Source organism: Pleurodeles waltl, chromosome 11 (genome assembly GCF_031143425.1).
Source record: "Pleurodeles waltl isolate 20211129_DDA chromosome 11, aPleWal1.hap1.20221129, whole genome shotgun sequence".
NCBI classification, from domain to species: Eukaryota; Metazoa; Chordata; class Amphibia; order Caudata; family Salamandridae; genus Pleurodeles; species Pleurodeles waltl.
Genome location: NC_090450.1, coordinates 1,003,759,909 through 1,003,787,197, shown reverse-complemented (window position 1 = coordinate 1,003,787,197; position 27,289 = coordinate 1,003,759,909). Strand labels below are relative to the sequence as shown.

The 27,289-nt window shown below is 47.2% G+C and overlaps 1 protein-coding gene across 1 annotated transcript in view; it reads right to left on the bottom strand.

Annotated features, from left to right (window-relative positions):
- The window catches only part of RIMBP2 (RIMS binding protein 2), a 1,257,287-nt gene that overhangs the window by 1,151,003 nt on the left and 78,995 nt on the right, over nucleotides 1-27,289 (bottom strand). Inside the window, exons 2-3 of the mRNA XM_069215362.1 lie at nucleotides 10,535-10,645; nucleotides 1,554-1,667 (exon numbers count right to left, since the gene is read on the bottom strand). Coding sequence (XP_069071463.1) covers nucleotides 1,554-1,667; nucleotides 10,535-10,645 — 225 coding nt within the window. The remainder of the gene's footprint in view (nucleotides 1-1,553; nucleotides 1,668-10,534; nucleotides 10,646-27,289) is intronic.

Sequence of the window (27,289 nt, the reverse complement as noted above, 5' to 3'; positions counted from 1 at the left end):
GTTACATAGTGGGACCCATTAATTAGATTAGGCACCAAGGCGAGAATTATATGGTCCAGGGAAATTGAGCCCAAGAACCGCAGAGGCAGGAATTGAACCCTGGTCCCGGGCTAAATCTCTGCATCAGGGTCTGCCGCTCTAACCATTGTGCCACACTTATCCGTATTAATTTATGCATGCCTGTGCATAGGGTCTGGGGGTGCTCATGAAGTGCGCCACATCCCTGCCCCTTTGGAGAGAGACTGTCAGCACAGTTTGTGCAGAGCTCGGAAGTTCCCACTTCCAGGTGCGAGTATCACACCCATGAAGGAGTTTATTCCTTACAATATGGTACCTGCAGCCTTGAAATCTATGTCACTCCTAAGGGGCGCCTTAAACCTGCAGCCGTACCTCACTCACTGTGTAAAGGCACCAGTCCTGGCTGTGTCCTCAGTGGATGAATGTGTGCGTTCCCATCGTTACAGACAGTGCGAATAACAGTACTTTGTGTAGATGTCACATATTCCGCGAGAGTGACACACCACAAAACCATTCTACGAGAGATCTACAAGAATGTATCTTGTTCGAACTCCGCAGACCCCTCTGACTTTCAACAAACTACTCACCAAAGAACCAGACTGAAAGCAAGAAGTAACAGATGCAAGCCCACCCAGTACACTAAGGGGCATATTTACAGAGAATTAACGTAGGACAGCACAGCAAGTCTATTTGCTGCACTGCCCTGAAAGGGCAGGAATGCACCGTATCTCTGAGAAGGGGTGCATTCCTGTACTTTCAGCCAGCACACAACTTTGTGCTTAGAGCCAACGCAGGCACCCCTGCACCACGGTGCAAGGGTGCCTGCATTGTTGGCAGGATTGTTTTTGTGCAGGAAAGGGCACCTCCCTGCACAAAAACAATCCATGGAGGCTTTTTCCTCTAAGTGTCCTGCAGCATGCAGCCCACATACAAAGAGGAAAACATGAGGAGAAATAAATATATTTCTCCTCGTTATGCCTTGCAAATCTGGGAATGCGTCAAAACCCATGAGTGTTGCATGGGAAAACCCACAGCAACGCCCACAGAATGACCCCTTGACGCAGTGTAAGGCAATGCAGAAACCCGCACTGCGTTCCCATATCTAGAGGCCATAAAAAGCCACGCAAAGTGGCTTTGCATGGCCTCGTAGACATGGGTCTGCACTATCACCGCCACACCGTCAAAAAAAAGTGACGCTCCGTCAGCACACAAGCCTCATGAATCTGACCCTAAATCTGCAGCAAACCTCTTGCCCCGCTGCCTCAGTTTAGTGCTTCAGGGAGGTTTAAAGACCTCCTTGTTGAAATGTTCACCACACCAGAAAGGAACACAGGAACAGAACATTCACCTAGAGAAAGGTTTGCTCAAAGTAGGTGCTGCACACACGATGAAAGAGGACGTGCCACAGCCGAGCCTCATGACCAGAACCAATGATCACACCCAGAGGAGATGGGGTGGTGACCCCACCTTGCATCCAGGGTCCTCTCTGGCACAAGGGCTCAGACAGAGTTTGACGGGCAGGGATTGCACTCTACCTTGCTTTTTTTGGTGGCGACAGGTGGGCCAGCCTTCTCTGAGGTCTTCGTGGCGGTCCGCTGGCTCGGTGGCTTCATGGAGGTGTCTTTCATTTCACTGCCTTCGGCTCTTTTCTGTGGGACACAGAAGAACATGTGGCGAATAAGATCTGATGCCTGGAGCCAACCACTTGTGACATGACTGCTTTCAATCCTGAGTTCACCACCCAGGTCAGCCGGTGAGAGTCTGTGGCAACTACTGCATACAAACCATCACCAGCACCTAACACTTAGGCCTATCAAGCACTTAACATTTATGGAAAATGGTGAGCTGATCTCCATGGATTTCTGCCATCTTATTCCTCGGAAGTGAGAAGCAATAAATTACAAACTCCTCCACATAGAACCATAACGTCACCTGTCGCTCTAAGTGTGCTAGGTATGCCCAGCATTAGTCTGGTGCTCACTGTTCTGTATCAGTCACTTGTGCCTCACTGATGAGGCCCAACAAGGCTGAAACTTCTCTATGGTTGCTTGTGTTCCCAGCAGTGCTTAATTTGTAACAAAATAAGTGCGAAGGCCCTCAACAGGAGGTCACCGCAGCTTACCTCTCATTGCCCCTGCCACGTTGCCAATAACAGCAGGAACACAACTTCTAACCATCACACTCCTACAAGTGTGACAATTCAGACTATCCCAAGACCCCAAAGCTACAGGAATGGCTTGGGTGGCAGGCTTTAATAATCTGTAATGCATATTGAATTAATAAACAGCTGTTGTTGTGCTTATCTCTAAATTAGACAAACAGCACCACCATGTGGCAGGCTGTCATAAGTGCGATGATGACAATTAAGTGCTGGTGCTAAGCACCGGAAACCACTGGTTCAAATTAAGCACTGGTTTTCATTCAGAGGGGGCATAGCTGGGCTGTTCAGGCTGGACTCTTCCTATTGGAGCAGGGCCAAGGCTGACTTGCATGGGGCTGGTTCCTCTCTGCAGTGGCTTAGGATGCAAAAAATACAAAGGACTAGAATGTGCCTGATAGGTTCATTTTCCTCAGCTAGAACTCTCAGCACAATTCAGCACTATCAAGCATACAGCACTCTTCTTAGCGGAAGGGACCACAGCCTTAAAATAATCATCTATCCTCCTCTTTCAAAGGGGCAATGTGTCAAGGTCCTGGAATCAAAATGGATGCCAGGGTATGATGGGCTGAAGAGGCCCTACCTGCTGTGTTTATTGCAGCAAGGGCCCATCATCACACGCGCACCCTCCGTGGTTGGACATGTTCACTGGTTCACTAAGCCTTAACTTCTCTGCATCCCTAAACTGTAGGCGCCCCCCATCAACACCCCCCAGAAACATTAGGGCACCAGAGACCTGGGTATGGAAACTTCCTCTGGGAGGGTCACCCAGTGGTGGCTCATGGGAAGTCCCGAGAGAAGAAAGGTGGCCCGGACAGGTAAGGAGATGGGTCACGTGCTTCTAATCCAGAGGGATTGTGGGAAAACATTGAATCTCACCATTTCTAGGCACATTACAAGAAAAAACATTTCTACGAATTTACAAAATGGAACATGGCAATGAAAGTATTTACAATACACAGGAAGTAGTGAAGTGGTAGAATGCAGTTTTTTTTTACTGCTTAAAGTGTCAAAAAAAGACCTAATATCCTCTGCAGTGTGAACATATATGTATTTTAAATGTAATAATGATAGAGACAATAATAATAATAAGGTGATAACAAAAGAATAAATGTGTTGATTAATATGAAATTCTGAGTTTAATATTTTTAAATTATTTTCTTTAAAAATTTGGTAAATGGTCGAAGAGGGAAGTTTGGGGGGCTATCTTCAAGAAAAATGAAAAAAATCCAAAGAACAGATGGGATGGAAAGCAGGAAGGGGGATTAGCTCCTCTGTTTGCCCCCTACCCTCATTTGGTGAGCAGGAAGGTGCCATTGTATGGTGGGGGGGGGGGGGATCTTCAGTGCCCAAGCACCCCTTGATGTGGCAATAATATTGTCATGTTCTGGGGAGGTGGGTGAGGGTGGATGATGTCTGCCATCATGTGTGTGGTCTAGGTTGGTGAGCTAGAACTTTAGTGCAGGCGAGGAGGGTGTGACCTGAAGGTCACCATGGTGGCCATTCCAGAGTAGCGTGTGGTGAGTTGTGGAGTCAGTGGAGGTGAAATGGGTTTTACGGGCCTTTGGGAATTTAGGCCCTCATTATGAACACGGCGGGATTTCCAGCCGTGTTCAGGCTGGCGGTCTAAACACAGACCACCAGCCCGTTGAGGACCTTGCCAGCCCAATAAAGAACATTCCGCTGGGCCAGCGGGGACATAGCCAGGGAAAGGCTGGTGGACACAGGTTCTTTATCCGGTGGGCAGCCCTGCCCTGTCGGATAAGGAACTCCGCCATCGTCAGGCTGCCTAGCGGCAGTAGCCTGGCGGTGGCGGAGTTCCACCTGTGGCGGTCACGCCATGAACATAATATGGCGGTCCGCACCGCCATGCCAGTGGCGGTAATTTCCGCCACCGCCGGCATGGCGGTCCAGACCGCCTATGTTCATAATGACCGCCTTAATGTTTACAATCGCAGTGGTCGAGTGGAAGAGCAACAGGAGAAGAGAGTCGAAAGGTCGTTAGACGATAGCGCTTTGAAGAACTTGAACTCAGCTTCGAAGCTATAAGTGAACCATCCCACTTGACACTAGGGATGAGAACTGGATTGAGAGCAGAGTAAACGAAGGAGTACTCATACTGAAAAGTTGATTAGGCGTGGAGTGGAGAAAGAAGGCTGAAAGATATGGCAATAACCCAATGTTCTCGTGGCAAGCGCATTAATGATGGTCTTGGTGGTGTGGAAGGGGCGATGAGGACAAGCCTTCTCGATGTTCAGTGGCTGGAATCTGGATGTGGTGGCCATGGCGGGGATAAAGGATTTTAAGTGCATTCTCTTGTCACAGAGCACTCCAAGCTTCCTGGGTGAAGGGCCTTGGGTTGGGATTGCAGAGGGGGAAAGAACCGGTGGAGGCCAGGCTTGTCAGGAATATTTGAGGGGGTTGGGTAAAAACCTCCATGCGGGCCTGCTTCTTCCGTTTATGCCAGGTGACATGTCCTGGCTTTTTACTTCGCCTCTGGAACTGTCTTCTGCCAATTCTGTGTTAGCTGCTTCATTCTTGATAAGAAAAAGTGAATCGCTTGCTTCATAAATCTATAAACAAAGTATAAAGCTGGAGCTTAGGATCTTGAACAAGCAACCTACCTGGTGCACAATGCAGCCCTTCCCTCCTCCTTGTGGAGACAGCTCTGGAGGAGACAGGAGACTTGTCAGAAGAAGAAAAAGTAGACTTTAAGGGCCACATGTAAGAAGCCTTTTACCAGTTGCAAATGGCCCTGTGGGCCCCTTGCGACTGGTAAAATGCTTTTTGGCATGTACTAACCCTATATTGCAAGTCGGTAACCTATATCCGACTCTCAAATTAAGGTCTGCAGTTGCTATTAGAAAGGGGAGTGGCAAGGGCATCCCTTCCAAATAGGGAGTCACACTAGTATGTAGGAATGTTTTGCGACTGTTAATGCAGTGGAAAAACATTCTCAGAGTACCACCAAGTTCAATTTGGTGGTAACCGTTCGCAAACTCCCAAGGGACCCCTTTCCCTTCGTGAATGAGGGTGCAAACAGTTTTTAAAAGCAGGCAGTGGTCCCAACATTTTTCATTTTTGTTTTTGTGATGCATCCTGTTTTCCTTCAAGGAAAATTGGCTGCATTACAAAAACAAGCATTTGGAATGCAATAGTCTCGTGTTTGCTTGGGTTAGAGCTCATAGCGTTGTAAATTACTGACTGGACTTTTATTGCCACACAGGCTGAAAATAACAAAAGGAAGAGAGCGAGGGTGAGCTGGCCCTGGAAAAGCCCGCCTCTGCTGTGGTTTATGTTTACAGAGGGAGCTGGTGGGGAGGAGGGACTGAACAAGCACCCACACTGTTGAGGTGAAACAGGCAAATGCCCCAAAAAAGTCCCTTACAGAAGAGATAAACAGGACATAGCGTAATTACACAGTACTTTGTGCTGCTCCCAAAGTGAAAAAAGGCAGGACAAATAGGCAGAACTGACCACTAGCAAGCAAGGATTTTTGAAGGACACTGCAGCTAACCAATGTAAATGCTGGAACTCACTCTATAGTACACTTAAAAGTATACAGCAGGCCGAACGCTAACGCTGAACCTAAAAACTGCTTTATTGAAAAATCAGTCACAGACATGGTGGTCTGCTGACCCCAGCAGGCCACCCTCCGTGTGAGTACTGGCCATTCCCAATGGGTCACAAATTGCAACCTGCCTCATGAATACTATATGAGAATCGCAAACAGTGTTAAACACACTGCAGTACATTGCAGTTTGTGATTTCCTAATAGCACGCAAAAATTCGCTATTAGGAATTCACAAACCTAAAGCTACGTATATCTGGACCTAAGAGAGAAGATGGCCACCTGGTGTCTTATTGCAGTCAGGCAGTGGGAGATTGGAATGTGGTGATGAGGGATGCATGATGGGTATGAGAAGATCATTTGCATCCCATTAGCAGACCTGTAGTAGGGCCAGCCAATAGGAAAGATAATTAACCAAGAGGAGTGGCGCAGAGAAGAGCTAAGGACCTGAGGCAGAACTTTAGGGGATGAACATCAGGGGCATAGAAGCAGGGGGGAAGTTTGCGGTGTGACACCCCTGCAAATAAATGCATTTTTGGCCCGAGAGTTGGGTCCAGGATCCTGGTTCAGACCTTTGTTGGTTTTTCTCTTCATCCTTATTTGACTAAAAAACTTTTAACTAGTGTTTTTTTTTTAATTCAGTTGGGAAATTTGCAATTCACACACCCCGAATCTCACTGACTAAGCTAGACCCCTGATGAACACAAGGGAGATGGGGTGAGGATTGAGATGAGTGACAGGTCACCAAGGTGCATTGAAAGAGGGCTGAGGAGATTCACTCAAGAACAGATGAAGCTAAGGCACTTTGTACACAACTAGGCAGCATCAAATGTGTAAGATGTAAACACCTAAGAGAGCTATCTCTCGGGAATGGGCACAAGAAGTTAAATGAATGGTCAAAGATTTAAAGAGACGAAAGGTACTGGCTGAATGACTACTCACTGTTCAGGGTGTCTGAGGAAGGCAGTGGAGAGACTGAGTGATGGTTCAATGGAGTGGGTTGGGCAACCTCTGTGCTTTATAAGTTGTAAAACTATATCAGCCTCACACACCGAGGGGCATATGTACTATTATTTCATGCAACGTGGCACAATAAGGGACCTTGCTGAGCTGCACTGTGTGAAAGAGAGAGAGAGCAGAAATGCTCCATATTTATAAAGACATGGAGCATTTTTACTCTCTCTTTACTCTGGCACACTGAGGTCCTGCCTACCACCAACACATAGTGCAAGGGTGTCTGGGTTACGGGTAGGATTGTTTTTGTGCAGTGTTAGAAATGGGGTTTTTGGTTGGCAGTTAGGTTGCCCTCTGTCCAAGCAAGAACCCTCACTCTAGTCAGGGTAAGTCACACACAATCCAAAATCAGCCTGTGCTCACCCTCCGGTAGCTTGGCACGAGCAGTCAGGCTTAACTTAGAAGGCAATGTGTAAAGCATTTGTGCAATAAATCATACAACACCATAGTATAACACCACAAAAATACACCACACAGTGTTTAGAAAAATATAGAATATTTATCTGGATAATTGTAGGTCAAAACGATCAAAGTTGCAATACGAATTTGTAAAGATATCACTGAAAAGTGATATTAAGAGTCTTTAAGTCTTTAAAATGCAATAAAGTGTCTTTCAAGCACAGAGTACCTGGTTTCTGGTGGGAAATCTCCTCAGAGGGCCACAGGAGAAGAGATGCGTGGAAAAAGGGGTGTGTGCGTCGATTTCTTCTCAGCACACACAGACTTGCGTCGTTCTTTTCCACGCGGGGAAGTCGGGCGTCGTTTTCCGGCGCGCAGACAGTCTCTTTTTGTGGATCGCGGGGATTACCAGATGTCCCGGGTCTGTGCGTGGATTCTCCTGCTTATTTTCCGGCTGCGCGTCGTTCTGCGGGGCTGCGCGTCGAAGTTTCGATCTCACGGTAGGCGTCGCGTCGATTTCTCCTTGGAAGTCGGGCGGCGTTGACCTTGCGAGGCCGTGCGTCGAAATTTTGGTCTCACGGCAGGCGTCGCGTCGATTTCTCCTTGGAAGTCGGGCGGCGGTGTCCTTGCGAGGCCGTGCGTCAAAGTTTCGCACTCACGGTAGGCGTCGCGTCGATTTCTCCTTGGAAGTCGGGCGGCTTTGTCCTTGCGAGGTTGTGCGTCAAAGTTTCGCACTCACGGTAGGCGTCGCGTCGATTTCTCCTTGGAAGTCGGGCGGCTTTGTCCTTGCGAGGTTGTGCGTCGAAGTCTCGATCGTCCCGAGGGCGTAGCGTTGATCAGCGTCGGTGTGCGGCGTTTTTCTCGCCGCGAAACAAGCTGTGCGTCGAAATTTTCGGCGCACGGAGCGTCCACGTGAAAGGAAGAAGTCTTTTTGGTCCTGAGACTTCAAGGAACAGGAGGCAAGCTCTATCCAAGCCCTTGGAGAGCACTTTCACAGCCAGACAAGAGTTCAGCAAGGCAGCAGGGCAACAGCAAGACAGCAGTCCTTTGGAGAAAGCAGACAGGTGAGTCCTTTGAGCAGCCAGGCAGTTCTTCTTGGCAGGATGTAGTTTCTGGTTCAGGTTTCTTCTCCAGCAAGTGTCTGATGAGGTAGGGCAGAGGCCCTGTTTTATACTAAGTTGTGCCTTTGAAGTGGGGGTGATTTCAAAGAGTCTCTAAGAAATGCAACAAGTTCCCTTTCAGCTCAATCCTGTCTGCCAGAGTCCCAGTAGGGGGTGTGGCAGTCCTTTGTGTGAGGGCAGGCCCTCCACCCTCCCAGCCCAGGAAGACCCATTCAAAATGCAGATGTATGCAAGTGAGGCTGAGTACCCTGTGTTTGGGGTGTGTCTGAGTGAATGCACAAGGAGCTGTCAACTAAACCTAGCCAGACGTGGATTGAAGGGCACAACAAGTTTTTAGTGCAAAGAAATGCTCACTTTCTAAAAGTGGCATTTCTAGAATAGTAATATTAAATCCGACTTCACCAGTCAGCAGGATCTTATATTACCATTCTGGCCATACTAAATATGACCTTCCTGCTCCTTTCAGATCAGTAGCTGCCACTTCAACAGTGTATGAGGGCAGCCCCAATGTTAGCCTATGAAGGGAGCAGGCCTCACAGTAGTGTAAAAACGAATTTAGGAGTTTTACACTACTAGGACATATAACTACACAGGTACATGTCCTGCCTTTTACCTACACAGCACCCTGCTCTAGGGGTTACCTAGGGCACACATTAGGGATGACTTATATGTAGAAAAAGGGGAGTTCTAGGCTTGGCAAGTACTTTTAAATGCCAAGTCGAAGTGGCAGTGAAACTGCACACACAGGCCTTGCAATGGCAGGCCTGAGACAAGGTTAAGGGGCTACTGAGGTGGGTGGCACAACCAGTGCTGCAGGCCCACTAGTAGCATTTAATCTACATGCCCTAGGCACATGTAGTGCACTCTACTAGGGACTTACAGGTAAATTAAATAGTCAATCATGGATAAACCAATCAATAGTACAATTTACACAGAGAGCATATGCACTTTAGCACTGGTTAGCAGTGGTAAAGTGCTCAGAGGTCAAAAGCCAACAACAACAGGTCAGAAAAAATAGGAGGAAGGAGGCAAAAAGTTTGGGGATGTCCCTGTCAAAAAGCCAGGTCCAACATGCAGGAAGGGACACCTTCCTACCCCAAAAAAAATCCAAAGAGGTATTTTCCTCTTTGTAAGCATGATGCAAAATGCAACACACGTGGAAAGAGGAATAACCAGGAGAAAAAAATATTTTACTCCATGTTACGTTATCATCTGAGAGGTGTACTGACTTGACGTAAACTCAGTGCCCAGGTTTACTATGATTTCGCCATGGGTTGCGTCACAGCAGCTCCAATGCAAAGTAACCTTTGGCATGCACTGGCAACGCCACTTGGCATATCTTTGTGTGGTCGGCTAGATACAAAGTATGAGTCGGGTAGGCATTACATGCGTGGAGCATGGGCATTCCCATGTGTCCATCCGTGTATTTTGGACGCAAAGACAGAGTTACAAAGATAGTGAGCCTACCCGACAGAGGCGTAACAAGGATAAATACTTTTGTTTCCCCTTGTTATTTCCTCTTTCCATGTGTGCTGCATTCTGAAGGACACACAGAGAGAGGAATATGCCTCTAAGGATTGTTTGCTTGAGGAAGGTCTCCCTTCCTGCACAAAAACAATCCTGCCCTTAACTGCCTGTGTTGGGACTCATCAGTACACAGTGCACCAGAGCACAGAGAGCAGGAATGCTCCATAGCTTTGTAAATATGGGACATTTCTACTATCTACCTTTCACGCAATGCAGCTCAGCGAGGTCCCTTGCTGCACAGTGTTGCGTGAAATAATACAGAATATTCACCCTGGTTTTTAAACTTTTGTATATCTGGAATTATGTTAAATCCATGGGTGAATGCACAGGAACGCCCATTTTCCACCCATGGAGTGTCTCCCAGCTCAAAAGATAAGACAATGCAGTGCAAACAGCCCAGTTATGTTACATTTCTTTCCAAAGCCACGCATGACTGTGCGCATTACCCCTTATGTGGCTTGATAAATCTGAATTAACCCCTTTTCATTGTCACAATGACAACACAAAGGCTAAATGCATCTGGGCCTGAGTACTCAGTGATGTGAGAAAGACTGATCATGGAGAGAAGAGAGCCACTGGTGTGATCATTTCACCACAAAAGAGATTGGGGGCACATGTGGGTGGCAGATTTAGGAAGAGGGAGAGTCTGGCAGGGGGTGCATTGAAGATGAAACATTGATGGGCTGGTCTGCTAAATGTAAAGCTTAGCTGCAATGACTCACTCACCGATGTGTCCTTCTCCTCCTTCTGCTTGCTGCTGCCTGCTCCCACTTTACCAGCTGGACGGGGTAGCTCAGAGGGTTTGTGGTGAGTGAAGTCATGGTCGCTAATCGTCTCCTGCAAGAGAACGCAGCAGAACCTTGCGTCAGAACAAACCCAAGAACAGAACCATGCATCAGTGTGCTAGTGCTCGGACACCTTTGGACAGAACCTTGTGTCAGTGCTCTAGTGCTCACATACCTATGGACAGAACATTGCGTCAGTGCTCTAGTACTCACATACCTTTGGACAGAACATTGCATCAGTGCTCTAGTACTCACATACTCTTGGACACAACCTTGCGTCAGTCCTCTAGAACTCACATACCTTTGGACAGAACCTTGTGTCAGTGCTCTTGTAGTGACGTACCTTTGGACAGAACCTAGCATCAGTGCTCTAGTCCTCACATACGTTTGGACAGAACCTTGCATCAGTGCTCTACTACTCACATACCCATTAACAGACCTTGCGTCAGTGCTTTTGTACTCAGCTACCTTTGCATAGACCCCTACCTCAGTGTTCTAGTACGCATATACCTTTGGACAGAACCTTGCATCAGTTCTCCAGTACTAACACACCCATGAACAGACCTTGCATCAGTGCTCTAGAACTGACATACCTTTGGACAAAACCTTGCCTCTGTGCCCTAGTTTTCATATACCTTTGGACAGAACCTTGCTCTAGTACTCACATACCTTTGAACAGAACCTTGCATCACTGCTCTAGTACTCACATACCTTTGGACAGAACCTTGCCTCAGTGCTCTTGTGCTCATATATCTTTGGATAGAACCTTGCTCTAGTACTCACGTACTTTTGGACAGAACCTGCATCAGTGCTTGAGTACTCGCATACCCATGACCAGAACCTTGCATCAGTGCTCTAGTACTCACACACCCATGAACAGACCCTGTGTCAGTGCTCTTGTACTCATGTACCATTGGACAGAACCTTGCCTCAGTTCTATAATGCTCACACACCCATGAACAGAACCTTGCGTCAGTGCTCTAGTACTCAGATACCTTTGGACAGAACCTTGTGTCAGTGCTGTAGTATTCACATACCTTTGGACAGAACCTTAAGTCAGTGTGCTAGTAATCACAAAGCTTTGGACAGATCCTTCAATCAGTGCTCAAACACCCATGAAGAGAAACTTGCATCAGTGCTGTAGTACTTACATACTTTTGGACAGAACCTTGCACCAGTGCTCAAGTGCTTACACACCCATGAGCAGAACCATGTATCAGTGCTCTTGTATTCACATACCTTTGGATAGAACCTTGCATCAGTGCTCTAGTGCTCACATACCATTGGACAGAATCTTGCGTCAGTGCTGTTGTACTCACCTACCATTGGCAGAACCTTGCATCAGTACTCTAGTACTCACATACCTTTGTAAAGAACCTTACGACAGTGCTCTGGTACTCACATACTTTGGCAGAACCTTGCATCAGTGCTCTAGTACTCACATACCTTTGGAAAGAACCTTGCAACAGTGTTCTAGTACTCCCATACCCATGAACAGAACCTGGATTCAGTGCTCTAGTACACACAAACCCATGAACAGACTGTGAGTCAGTGGTCTTGTACTCGTGTACCTTTGGACAGAACCTTGCCTCAGTGCTCTAGTACTCACATACCATTGGACAGAACCTTGCCTCATTGCTCTAGTACTCACATACGTTTGGATAGACCCTTGCATCAAAGCTCTAGTACTTGCATACCTTTAGGCAGAACCTTACGTCAATGCTGTTGTACTCATATATGTGTGGGCAGAACCTTGCATGAGTGCTCTAGTGCTCACATACCCTGAGCAGAACCATGCATCAGTGCACTAGTACTCACATACCTTTGGACAGGACCTTGCGTCAGTGCTGTAGTATTCACTTGTCCTTGGACAGAACCTTGAGTCAGTGCACTAGTAATCACATAACTTTGGACAGAACCTTGTGTCAGTGCTCAAAACCCATGAACAAAAACTTGCATCAGTGCTCTAGTACTCACATACTTTTGGACTGAACCTTGCATCTGTACTCTAGTGCTCACACTCCTATAAGCAGAACCATGCATCAGTGCTCTAGTACTCACATACCTTTGTACAGAACCTTGCGTCAGTGCTCTTGTATTCATATACCTTTGGACAGAATCTTGTATCGGTGCTCTTGTACTCACATACCTTTGGACAGAACCTTAAATCAGTTCCCTGGTACTCACATACTTTTGCACAGAACCTTGCATCAGTGCTCTAGTACTCACACACCCATGAACAGACCTTTCATCAATGCTCTAGCCCTCACATACCTTTGGACAGAACCTTGCCTCAGTGCTATAGTACTGACATACCTTTGACCATAACCTTGCATCAGTGCTCTAGTACTCACATAACTTTTGATTTGACAGAACCTTGCATCAGTTCTCTGGTACTCACACACCCATGAATAGACCTTGGACCAGCATGCTAGTATTCACACACCCATGAACAGACCTTTCGTCAGTGCTCTTCTACTCACATTCCTTTGGACAGAACCTTGTATCAGTGCTCTAATGCTCACACATCCATACTCACGTACTCACACACCCATGAGCAGAACCTTGCATCAGTGCTCTAGTACTCACACACCCATGAACAGAACTTGCCTCAATGTTCTAGTCCTCACATACCTTTGGACAGAACCTTGTCTCAGTGCTCTAGTACTGACATACCTTTGACCAGAACCTTGCATCAGTGCTCTAGTACTCACACGCCCATGAACAGACCTTGCACCAGTGTGCGAGTATTCACACACCCATGAATAGACCTTTCGTCAGTGCTCTTCTACTCACGTACCTTTGGACAGAACCTTGTATCAGTGCTCTAGTGCTCACACATCCATACTCATGTACTCACACACCCATGAGCAGAACCTTGCATTAGTAGTCTTGTATTCACATACCTTTGGACAGAACATTGTGACAGTGCTCTAGTACTGATAAACCTTTGGACAGGACTTTGCGTCAGTGCTCTAGTGCTCACAGACCCATGAGCAGAACCATGCATCAGAGCACTAGTATTCACATACCTTTGGACAGAACCTTGCATCAGTTCTCTGGTACTCACACACCCGTAAACAGACCTTGCGCCAGCACACTAGTGCTCACACACCTGTGAACAGACCTTGCATCACTGCTTCGGTACTCACATACCTTTGGACAGAAACTTGCATCAGTGCTGTAGTACTCACATACCTTTGGACAGAATATTTTGGCCGTGCTCTAGTACTCACACACCCATGAACAGACCTTGCATCAGTGCTCTAGTATTCACACACCCATGAACAGACCCTGGCGTCAGTGCTCTAATCCTCACATACCTTGGAATAGACCTTGCATCAGTGCTCTATTACACAAACTCATGAACAGACCTTGCGTCAGTGCACTAGTGCTCACTGCCTTTGGACAGAACCTTGCATTCGTTCTCTGGTACTCACACATCCGTGAACAGACCTTGCGTCACTGTACTAGTGCTCATACACCTGGGAACAGAATCTTGCATCAGTGCTCTAGTACTCACATACTTTTGGACAGACCTTGAATCAATTCTCTGTTGCTCACACACTCGTGAGCAGACTTTGTGTCAATGCGCTAGTGCTCACACACTCAGGAGCAGAAACTTGCATCAGCACCCAGCACCTAACCACCCTTGCTACTCCCTAGGACATACTCATGCTAGAATAAGATGTAACTGACAGCCTCACACACTAGAACAGACCTTGCATCACTGCGTTAGTGTTCACACACCCATGAGCAGAACCATGCATCAGTGATCTTGTATTCACATACCTTTGGACAGAACCTTGCCTCAGTGCTCTAGTACTCACATACCTTTGCACAGAACCTTGCTTCAGTGCTCTGGTACTCACACACCCAGGAACAGAACCTTGCATCAGTGCTCTAGTACTCACACACCCGGGAACAGAACCTTGCATCAGTGCTCTGATACTCACACACCCAGAAGCAGAAGCTTGCATCAGGTCTCCAGTACTCACACACCCATGAACAGATCCATGCATCAGTGCTCTTGTACTCACGTACCTTTGGACAAAACCATCCATCAGTTCTGTGGTACTCACACACCCAGGAACAGAACCTTGCATTAGTGGTCTAGTACTCACATACCTTTGGACAGAACCTTGCATCAGTGCTCTAGTGCTCACACACCCATGAACATACAATACATCAGTGCTCTAGTACTCACATACCCAGGAGCAGAACCTTGCATCAGCGCCAGCAGCTACACACCTTTCGATGCTTCCTAGAACATACTCATGCTATATTAGGATGTAACTGACAGCCTCACACACTAGAACAGACCTTGTGTCAATGCGCTAGTGCTCACACACCCATGAACAGAACCTTGCGGCAGTGCTCTAGTACTCACAAATCTTTGGACAGAACCTTGCACAGTGCTCTAGTACTCAAATACTCTTGGACAGAACCTTGCACCAGTGCTCCAGTACTCACATAACTTTGGGCAGAACCTTGCATCAGTGCTCCTGTACTCACGTATCTTTGGACAGAACCTTGCATCAGTTCTGTGGTACTCACACACCCAGGAACAGAACCTTGCATCAGTGCTCTAGTACTCACGTACCTTTGGACAGAACCTTGCATCAGTGCTCTACTGCTCACACACCCAGGAACAGAACCTTGCATCAGTGCTCCAGTACTCACATACCTTTGGACAGAACCTTGCATCAGTGCTCTACTGCTCACACACCCAGGAACAGAACCTTGCATCAGTGCTCCAGTACTCACATTCATTTGGACAGAACTTTGCATCAGTGCTCTAATACTCACACACCCAGGATCAGAACCTTGCATCAGTGCTCTAGTACTCACGTACCTTTGGACAGAACCTTGCATCAGTGCTCTACTGCTCACACACCCAGGAACAGAACCTTGCATCAGTGCTCCAGTACTCACATACCTTTGGACAGAACCTTGCATCAGTGCTTTACTGCTCACACACCCAGGAACAGAACCTTGCATCAGTGCTCTAGTACTCACATACCTTTGGACAGAACCTTGCATCAGTGCTCTAATACTCACACACCCAGGAACAGAACCTTGCATCAGTGCTCTAGTACTCACACACCCAGGAACAGAACCTTGCATCAGTGCTCTAGTACTTACACACTCAGGAGCAGAACCGTGCATCAGTGCTCTAGTACTCACTCACCCAGGAGCAGAAGCTTGCATCAGGTCTCTGGTACTCACACACCCATGAACAGAACCTTGCAGCAGTGCTCTAGTACTTACACACCCAGGAGCAGAACCTTGCATCAGTGCTCTAGTACTCACACACCAAGGAGCAGAACCTTGCATCAGTGCTCTAGTACTCACGTACCTTTGGACAGAACCTTGCATCAGTGCTCTACTGCTCACACACCCAGGAACAGAACCTTGCATCAGTGCTCTAATACTCACACACCCAGGAACAGAACCTTGCATCAGTGCTCTAGTACTTACACACCCAGAAGCACAACCTTGCATCAGTGCTCTAGTACTCACACACCCAGGAGCAGAACCTCGCATCAGTGCTCTAGTACTCACGTACCTTTGGACAGAACCTTGCATCAGTGCTCTACTGCTCACACACCCAGGAACAGAACCTTGCATCAGTGCTCCAGTACTCACATACCTTTGGACAGAACCTTGCATCAGTGCTCTTATACTCACACACCCAGGATCAGAACCTTGCATCAGTGCTGTAGTACTCACATACCTTTGGACAGAACCTTGCATCAGTGCTCTAATACTCACACACCCAGGAACAGAACCTTGCATCAGTGCTCTAATACTCACACACCCAGGAACAGAACCTTGCATCAGTGCTCTAGTACTCACACACCCAGGATCAGAACCTTGCATCAGTGCTCTAGTACTCACATACCTTTGGACAGAACCTTGCATCAGTGTTCTAATACTCACACACCCATGAACAGAACCTTGCATCAGTGCTATAGTACTCACACACCCATGAACAGAACCTTGTATCAGTGCTCTAGTACTCACACACCCTGGAGCAGAACCTTGCATCAGTGCTCTAGTACTCACACACCCAGGAGCAGAACATCGCATCAGGTCTCCGGTACTCACACACGCAGGAGCAGAACCTTGCATTAGTGCTCTAGTACTCACTCACCCAGGAGCAGAACCTTGCATCAGCACCAGCACCTACACACCCTTCCATACTCCGTAGGACATACTCATGCTCTATTAGGATGTAACTGACAGCCTCACACACTAGAAGGGACTGAAGCCAGGGCACACAAGACCTAATCACCAGTAAGTTCCACATAGGAAGGAATCACCTCTTGCGTAGGTCGTGACGTCGTGAACCATCACGTCACCAAAGGTTGGTAACTTCTATTCTAATATCTACCTAATTACCTGCAGTGCAGCGCCCTGTGTGTACCACATTCTATGACACCAACAGCGAACCAGCCCCACTCTATACATAAATAACCGCACAACATCCGGAATATTACCACAAACTCTAGGGGCGCGCCTGTTCGACGGCAGAGTATATATATAACCTGTTACAGTGATTAATGTGAAAACAATGAATGTTAAAAGCAAGAAACACATTATCAAGTCCCATTCCCAAGAAACCATTTTAATCGTATTTTTAAGAGTCAAAGTCATGAAACAAAGAACACCCTGATCTCATGTATTTAATTTAATCTTAAACTTCTCTTGTTTGCCAGCTGTTCGGGGGGTCTTTTGCTCTACCCTCTCCTAGCCACCACAGAAAATATCTCCTTTAAGGTAACCCTTGGACAAATATCACCGGGGCCCCCCTACGAATATTTCTCAATTATTCTATTAAATTAGCAATGTTTAAATATGCCTCCAATTACTTGAGCATTGCAGTTAAGGTTTGTTACTGTTTTTAAAATGCAATCAAATAACTCATGCCAAACATCCTATCCTGGTCAGACCGGCCTCACTAACACGTAAAGGTATCCACAATGTGATTATTAGAAGTGGGGGTGGGGTCGGGGTTTTGTAGAGTATTTGGAGCCCCTTCCCTTTTGACACAGACTCCCAGCTTAGATATAAATGATAAAACATATTAGCGATGGCCCATCACAGAGCGGTTCACTGCCTCTCCTGTTTTCCAGCTAAAAACAAAGTCCTCCTATCAGCATAATGCTTCTGGTGGCCCGAGCCTGCCCCCCCCCCCCCACCGGGGATCACCTGGGGGCCCCTAGGGGGGCCCAACCCCCAGTTTGAAGACCTCTGACCTGTGCAGGTCCCAATCTTGCCCCCCACCATATTAAAAAGAGACACCATAAATCATTAAAAATTCTTTGAGACCCTGTATAGCGCTCCGCTGCCTTTTTGCTAGGTCTGTGCTATAGAAATACTGTGCACATGTGTACACACGTGAGCTACAGGAGTTCACAGGACGGGCGTCTGTGACACAGTTCACCCAGGGGACCTCTGACCTCTCGCTCCTCTACACACTCATAAAATGCACCGAGTATATGTCCTCACAGCCGTACCCAGCACTGAAGGTGGATGGGAAGTTACCGGTAACTGCCATAAACTCAACAAGCGGCCTGCACGGTGAACTATAGCAGCTAATAGAATGTGAGCGCTTTCTTTCACACGCATCCCTCATCATACTGCTAGGCGCTAATACCCCCAGGACGGTAAGAACACCTCTCTGGTTACTCAAGCACAACACCAAAACCTTTCCCACATAGGCCAAGAGCAAACCAGTGCTTAATTTGAGCCGGTGGTTTCCGGTGCTGGCACCAGCACTTCATTGTTAACATTGGCACTTCTAACAGCCTGCCACTTGATGGCGCTGTTTGTCTAACTTTGTGTTGAGCACAGCCACATGTGTTTAATAATTCAATACACATTAAACATGACTAATACCTGCTACCCAAAGCAGTAAGAATCGCTTGGAAGGCAGGTATTGGTCATTTCAATTCTATATTAATAGTCCAAACTGTCACACTTTTAGGAGCGTGATGGTTAGCAGATGTGTTGGTATTGTCATGGTACCGTCGGCAGGGGCAATGGGTGATACAAACTGCAGCCTCCCATCAAGGGCCTTGGCACTTATCTTTTTACAAATTAAGCACTCGAGCAAATACCTTTTCACTCAAGCGCACTGCCACAGTGTACCATGGTACCCCTTTGATAATGCACTTCTTCGCCTCATAATGGGATATGAAGCACTATATAAAGGCAATGACAATTTTGTTTTTTTTAGGGATTCACTGATCTTGATTTTCTTGGGTTTAAGTTCACGATTTTCACATAATGCTGTTGAAATCATCTCAGAAAAGGAGTTTACAGAAGGGTTTTGGGATTGTTTTCCTACTTTGTCCTGCCAGTTACTTTTTAGGCCACCAGACCATCTGGAACAAAGAAACAAGTCAGTTCTGTCTGCTGGGTGACTGGGTGTGACAATGCATCACTTCCTGCACAGCCCGGTGTGAACCAATGGCATGAACCGATGCTTAAACCAATGGCGTGAGCCGATGGCTCCCAGCATGTTTCTGACCCAGAATGCTCTGCAAATATCAAAATAATACTTAAAGAAGCGCACTTTCATTTTCATTGTGATGCAGGGTGGCTGCAATATTTGGGGCCTAGGCCAGCAACGGTAGTGGGCTCTACCAACTAGGAACTTTTCAGAAAACTAGAAGCCTAAGGAGTTCAGAATGTTGTGGCTTGTGTGAATCCCAGGACATATTATTTTCCAGAATGCCCTGAAAATGTCAAATTACGGGTAAAGAAACTCAGGCCCATATTTATGGGAAAGTGGAGCACTGCAGGAATGCGCCATATTTAAGGCATATGGTGCATTTCTGTTCTTTCATCCTGCGCTGGTGCACAATTGGCTTCCTAGCGTCAACACAGGCACCCTTGCACCATGGTGCAAGGGTGCCTCAGTTGCATGCAGCATTGTTTTTGTGCAAGAAAGGGCACCTTCCTGCAAAAAGCAATCCTTAGAGGCGTATTTCTCTATCTATGCGTGCTGCATGCAGCACACATGGAAATAAGAAATAAAGATATTTCTCCTCGTTACGCCTCTCCTGGTGTGGCGTATATTTTGGGCGCGTTCCAAGGTTTACAAGTTTGGTAAATCTGGAAATGCGTTAAAAACCATGGGAGTTGCGTGGGGACACCCATGCAATGCCCATGGAATGCTTCCCTTGTGCAGATTAATGCAATGCACCGATTTGCAATGCGTTGCTTTACTCCATATTTTTTTAGCCTCTCAAAACCACGCAAAGTAGCTTTGCGTGGCTTCAAAAATATGACTTACAGGTTTGCATTGCACATTTACCATGATGTGTGGTGCAAGCATGACGCTAACCTCTCATAAATATGTTGCTCAGTTTCCACACATTTACGGGACAGAAAATTCAGGAAGGTACCTGCTGTGACTAAAGTCTTACCAGCCTGAATTCTCATACTTCCCTGATAAAAACATACATAAGAAACACAGATGAAACCCACCACACAGTACCCTGGCAGATAAGGAGGCAAACAGTCTCCCCTGACAGCCCAAAGCCATGCTGTAACACATTATGCAGAGCATGTATATAGTCATGTGTGTTTATGGTATATATGTAGGAGGAACCAAGGTGAAAGGCAGAGGAGAGCTGTAAAGGGTCAGAGGAAAACCCACTGTCAAGGTGTGATTGAAGGGGTGGGTGATCTGTGGACTGTGGTTGCATCATGATGTAGTGTTCTTTAGAATGTGGTGAAATGCATCACAGAGAGTCCACAGTGCCACGAGGACATGCTTGTGAAAGACAGGCACTATACGAATGAGAGTGCTGTGTTCCTTGGCTAGAATTCTGTACAGTGTGGCACAGAGATGCTCGCGAGGTACTCTCTAGCACTCAGTTCAGAGCACGAATCATCGCCCCGTTCTTTGGCACAGTGTCCGGCCTTCTGCGACTCCCTTATGTTCGATTCCTCCTCGTTACTCACAGCTATATTTACCCCAAGGCACAGGCCTCTGGGTCTCACTCGCCATCTCAATGTGTTCTTTCCTCGCACTTACTCCCATACTCTATCCTGCTCAGTGGTCTGTCTCACCCACTCTTCCTGACTTCTTCCAGACTGGCTCCACCCACTCACCTGCCTCTCACTCCATCACTGGTCCCCATCTCTCCCCTCCTCAGTGGTACCCACATGTTCTTCTGCCTCCTTCCCTTACCTCTCCCCCTGTTCCATCATCCTCTGCTTCCCATCCCATGCTCCTGCGTCTACAGCATCTCCCTGTATGGTGGGTATCTGTGGTTCACTGAGCTTATAGCAATTTAGAGCAGTCGGGATAGTAAAGATTTTTCTGATTACCGAAGCAAAAAAAGGCTCTTCTGTGACATAATATCGAGGTAAAAAATATTGGGATCAAAATATAGCCACAAAAATATTGAGGACAAAACTGTCCACTCTACATACTATCTAAAGTACTAAAGTATTAAAAATGCACATATACGAAAGTATTCAACATTCAAATGAAAGACATAGGTAACTCTGTTGGACATGGCTCTGTGAAGGGAATTTTCCAGAAACTTTTTGTTTTTTTCTCCCAGTCTTTGCTGACTCTCTGTGCGTGACCTTAGGACTCTGGGCACTTCCCCACTGTCAGGGGCAGGGTGGAAGTGCGCGTGCATGTCCTCCCCGGAGAGGAGATGGCACTGACCGCCATGGCGGGGCCCCGGGTGTGCACAGAGGCCATGGGCCCTGGATAGATAGGTTGTGGGAGAGGCTTTTGGCACTTCGGAGGCAGAGCGTGACCCACTAAAGATAAAGATTTGCATTCAGGGAGGAAATTTAGGGGCGACATCTGTGGTTCAAGGGAGAACCCTTTGAAGCACCCCAAACTTCAAAGGAACCATCTGGTATAACTAGGGCTACTCGACGTCTGCATGGAAGAGTAACCGTTACGGCGACACAGGGCCGGTGCTGATGGATGGCGTGGGCACACTGCCAGAGGATGACTGTCAGAGGAAGGGATCTGTGCTCCCTTTCTGCTTTGCGACTCGCCTAGGGCTCATTACCTTCTGCTGTGTAACATCCTGAAGTGTGTTCTCCAAGTGCAGGGTGGAGTGCCCCCAGTTCTCTGTGGAGGTCTCAGCGACATCAAAGACCTCCCGAGAGGGACTTACATCGACGACCAGTAATATCTGGAGAACGGTGCCCTCTGCTGCACCTACATCATATGCTGGACTTCACCTGGCAGCAGCACCATTACCAACATAAGTGTTGTGTCTGGATACTAAAATTGTCTGGTGCAGAGTTTGCCAAGGACTGCTTACACCTCAGGTGAGTGACCCTGCATCATGGGAACCACTGCACGCCGAAACGTCTCGTTGGGGTGAACAGGATCACCCAGTGTGGGACCCCGTGGGCCCGCTATTGTCGAGGGTGTTGCATTTCTCATGTGAGCCTCAGCTGCATGCTCATTGCGTGTGGTGCCCTGTTAATTGGTTGTGACCCTCAGAGATGGGGGTGCAACCTGAATAGTGCTGTTCTTGGCCTTGTATGGCAAGCCTGGACTAGTGTTGAAGTGTGTGCCAAGGGAATCTGGTACAACTAAAGTCATTGCGCACTAGAGAGTGTGCCTCATTCTAGAGAGGTACGGAAACCAAGTTCCAAGTGTGACCGGATGGTCTAGTGCGACCCAAGTCATTGCGCGTTGGACGTTGTGCCCTCCAAAGAGGTGCAAGATTTACATCCTTGGTGGGAGAGTCTGGGATTGTCTGGTGCAGTTCACGTCATCACACAACAGACTGGTGCCTCTGTCCGAGGAGGGACCACCTTGGCAATTGGCTTGTGAATGAATGTAGGGTCAGGGGACTCAGATCATCAGATCCCTGACATCGTGCCTCCTTTTTCTGGAGGTATGGCACTGAGCTCTTTTCATGTGGGATAATAACCATCTGGTTCCAGGACTGAGTGCGTATGAGTGAGTGTGTGCATGTGTTGACAGGTACCTGTAGCACAGCCTGACATTGCAGAGTGGATGTGTGTGAGTGAGTGTGGATAAATGCGAATGCAGTACTGTGGTGCTGCTGGTCACGTTTATTCTGTCAGGGAGTTCTTACAGTTGACATTACGTCCTACTAGTGCGGCCTCAGCTGCAGTTCTACGTGAAAGTGTTGTAAACCTTATATGTTCATTTTCCTGCTAATGTTGGGAAATGGAGTTCACCCTGAATTTATGTGTTACACTGATTGTGGGGACTTCTAGTGTGGGTCTCATGCTGATAACGTTTGGCACCTTATGTGGGTGCGGGGAGGGAATGTACTGTTTTCCTCATGTGTGGATACAGTAGCTGGTGTCTAACACAGTTTGGGGCCCCATGTCATGATTTCTATTGTTAATTAGGGTATAGGCCCAGAGTTCCATTCTAATACTGTTGTGTTGACAATGTGTGTGTTGAATACAATCTTTTTATACATACACTGCGTGTGAAGTCTCATTAGTGCCGCACAGCGTGGTTGTGGCAGGGAAGTGCGGTGTCTTTGCTGACTGCTCTGTGCCAAGCCACCCAAAGGTGAGCGCATGTTATACAGTGAGTGTAATCGCCCACCCTTGACGGGAGTGGTGGGTTCTTCCTGGCTAGGGACTTGACTCAGCCAACCAGAACGTGCCACCTCCAACAAACTCCAAATGTGATGTGAACACAAAATACATAATAAAATTATTAGATAAGTAACTAATTACATACAATTTAATCATTAAGAATATACTGATACTAATATAAATTGAAATTGCACACACACACAAACAAACACACACACACACATGGACTCAGAAGTCGACAAAGGTAAGTAAATGGGCATTCAGGTGCTGCTGTGTGAGATGAGTGGTTTATGGTGTACTATTTTCTAAGGAAAAATGCATCCATGCATCAATTTCTGGATGCGAGGATGCATTTTGCTCTAAGAAAATAGTGCCAATTGCCCACGCAACCTAGTCATGCAATTCCATGGAATCTGGTGACATTTTAATGTAATTCTCCATGATTTTGCAGAATCAAACTCAGCCCACCCCTACTGGCCTGTGAATTTCTGATCCTGTCGGAGTATGTGAATGCAAGAAGGGATATGTTGACCCATTCCTTGCTGACTGTCCTCCCCATGATATCCTGTGAAGGGGGTGGCTAAACCCGATGCGAAACAGCCATCAGGTGGGTATACACCAAGGGATTATACCCTCTTGTAAGTCTGCATCTGTTAGTCCAACTGCTGCAAAACACATTCTGGCAGTCCAAAGTATCTGGCGTAACTTTCTGGCAAGGACCGCCAGCTCTTCCACCAATACCGAACCTTCTGCCTATCTTTATCATATCCAGATCCCAAACCCCATCAACATTTGACTTCCCTTCCTCTTCTACCCAATTATTTGCACAGTGTCCATGTGATCCTGCCTCTTCCTTTACTTTAAAATCATGTAGGCAGGCCTGCTCTCTCCTAGGGATGTTACTGTTATTTAAAAACCAACACAAAAGCTTAGATACTGTGCAGTCATCACCCACCAGGTCCACCTCCCCGAGGTGCAGAAGAAGCGCTAAAGCCAGGGGGCAGAGCTCTTTTCCTTGTTTACATGCAGGGTGTATTTTGTCACTGTCTTTGCTAATCTTATAGACAGCCTATAAAGTACCTTGAATGTAATGCAGCATCATTTAACACCATCCCAACATCACCACTCACTTGCAAATCACTAAACATACAAAACGTCGCCGCCAGACTGGTCCTCGACTTACCCCGACACCTACGTACAATGCACTGGCTCTCCATAGAGAAAAGAATCACTTTCAAGATCCTCACACATGCATGCAAAGCCCTCCAGAACACCGGACCAGCCCACCTGAACCAGCAACTCAACCTCCACGTACCCCACAGGGCCCTGCGCTCAGCCCAGCTCTCTCTCGCAGAAGTACCAGCATCAGGAACACCAGAACAGGAGGACGCTCCTTCTCCTATCTCGACGCCGCCTGGAACACCGTACCCATCCACATCAGACAAACCACCTCCCTCCCCAGCTTCACAAAGAAACTGAAGACATGGCTTTTTTAATCCACCTCTGGTATGCGCTACACCCTCCCCCCAGCACCTTGAGACCCTAACGGGTGAGTAGCTGCGCTTTACAAGCACTGATTGATTGATTGACCACTTAAATGAATAATAATACATCCCGCTTGGACCTAATGTCATTGAAGAGGACAGTTCTAATCTAGTTACACTCGAAACAATGACCGTCTCTTATAGGGAATGACTCTACAGTGGCACAAGCAGGAAGGACCTTGGATTGTTGCAAAGAAATGAAAACTTCCACTTGAGTTCTTCAAGAACGCTGTGTCAAAACAAAGCATTTCATAAGTGCGCATTTTGCTGCGTGTGATGTGAGGAGAAAATGGAAACACACACAACTTACAATGGAGGCTTGGCCCAGTGTGGGCCTTATATAGTCAAGCACATGAAAATAGTGCTATAAAGTGCAGAGTTTCCGCTTTCTGTGCAAAATGTTCATGATGTTAAGCACTCATTATTTATAAATGAGAAATATCTTCACTAAATCTATAAATCGCAAAACAATAGTAACACTATAAGAAGCTGGCTCTCTATTTAGTGTACTAAAAAGAAGTACACTGTGCAGAGAGTCCAGTGGATCCCCAAAAGATGTGCAGAGGCAGAAATAGATAGGTCTAGAGCTCTATTTGTGGTAGTGTGGGCGAGCCGCTAGGCTTACCAGGGAGTTGTGTTAAGCACGTGTTGTACTCACAGAGGCAATAAATGAGACTCACACTCAAAGAATAAATCTGGGACCAATTTAAAAAAATAACAGTTGCTTTTATATTTGCTTTGAACCAAGGAACTTCGTTATGAGGTAAGCAGTTTTTAAATTAAAAATACGTTGTCATTTCAAAAATCGACACATTGCACTTGTCAGAATCTTCAATGTTAACCGGGCAGGTAGCAGTCAGACGGAGCCCTCAGATTCAGGTTGCAGGCATTGCTGTGGAATCCAGCATGGCTCAGCCCATGAAGGAGTCTGGGTCAGAAGCTCCGGGCACCTTCTTTGGTCTGGTGGGCCATTTGGACTCGGGCCGTGGGCGTCGGGTGCAGAGGTGGTTCCTGTCAGCGGTTTCATGGTTCCTCAGGCAGACTTCTTGTTGGGAGATGGTTTGTTTTGAACAGGTCCACTGTCCACGAGAGTTCTTGTTCTTTATTAAAGGCAGGCAGTCCTCCCGGGGCTTTGGAAGTCGCTGGGTGCAAGGACAGTCCTCTTCTAGGCGCAGGTTCTTTGAAGGCTGCTGACAGGCCTGTACAGCTGGGGCCAAGTCAGTTAGTGTCTTCACTAACTGAATGGGTGACTTCTGTAATGTCTGGCTCTTCTTATGTCAACAGGAATCTGACTCCAGGGTTCAGGGACGACACCTAAATACTGAATTTAGGGGTGTTACAGGGAGTGCAAGGTGGTAGTGACCACACCCTTCCAAGACCACTTCCTTTGGGAAGTGGCATAGCCGTAACACTATTGGCCTAATTCCTTCCATGCATGATGAAGTAATTTAAAAAGTAGTGTCCATTTCAGCTCGTCCACCCTAGGGGTGGGACTGGCATGAAGTGGTCACTCTTCTCAATTTACCTAATTTTCCCACCAGTCCTGCCACCAAAGTGGGGCCAAGAACTGGGGGTCAGCCTCCTCCGCCATTTGGAGAGGCCTGAGTCCCATTTCAAAGATGGCAAGGCCTTTGAATCTCCCTACCCTGGCATGTCCATCCTGCCTGGGAGAAGAGGTCACACCTCTGCCCAGAGCAGGCCTTTGTTCTGAGCCCTCAAGAGCATTGTCTGTCACCCCTGGGAGCCAGAACTCTGTCTGAAGTGGCTGCACTGGTTCGGACCAGTCAGTGCCCCCTCTAGGAGTTGGTAGGTTTCAAGAGAGCACCTCTAATGTGCCCTCTGAGTGCATGTATTAATAAATCTATCACTGGATTCAGTGAGGGCTAATTAATACAAGACGTTTGATACCAAACTTCCCTATTGTCAGAGAAGCCATCTTGTAGCCTGGGAACTCGTAATGACCAGTGTCCAGCACATGTACTTAAAATGGCTGCACTGTTCACTTACTATGTTTGGGAATCGACAAACACATAGCAGGGGCATATCTGCTCATGCAGGTATGTCCTCACATGTAATATAAAGCTGCCTGCCTTTAGGGCTGGAAGGCCTACCAGAGAGGTGACTTACATATATTGCATGCAGTGTGCAGGGGACAGGGTGCACAGGTTGTGTGCCATGTCTTTTTTTCATCTCAGGTCTACACCAAGACACGCAGCCTGCGAAGGCTGCACCGTGTGCACTTAGGTGAGAGGGTCTGTGAGGGTGGCACAATCTGTGCTGCTGCCCTCAGGGGCCTTCCTTTAGTACCCCATGTCCTAGGTTCCAGGGGTACCATTTAGTAGGGACTTACAGTGGCAACTAAAGGTTTGCCAATTGGGAAAAACGACTGTGCAGTTTTAGGGAAAAAGATCTGGCACTGGGGATCTGTTTAGCAGGGACCCAGTGCACTTTCTGTCGAGATTGCACCAGAAACCAGGCAAGAAGTCAAATGAAAAAAAGATGAAGCTAACCATTCCCAAGGGGAGTCTTCTTCTTCTAAGTGAAAGAATCAGGAAAGGTCATCTGCA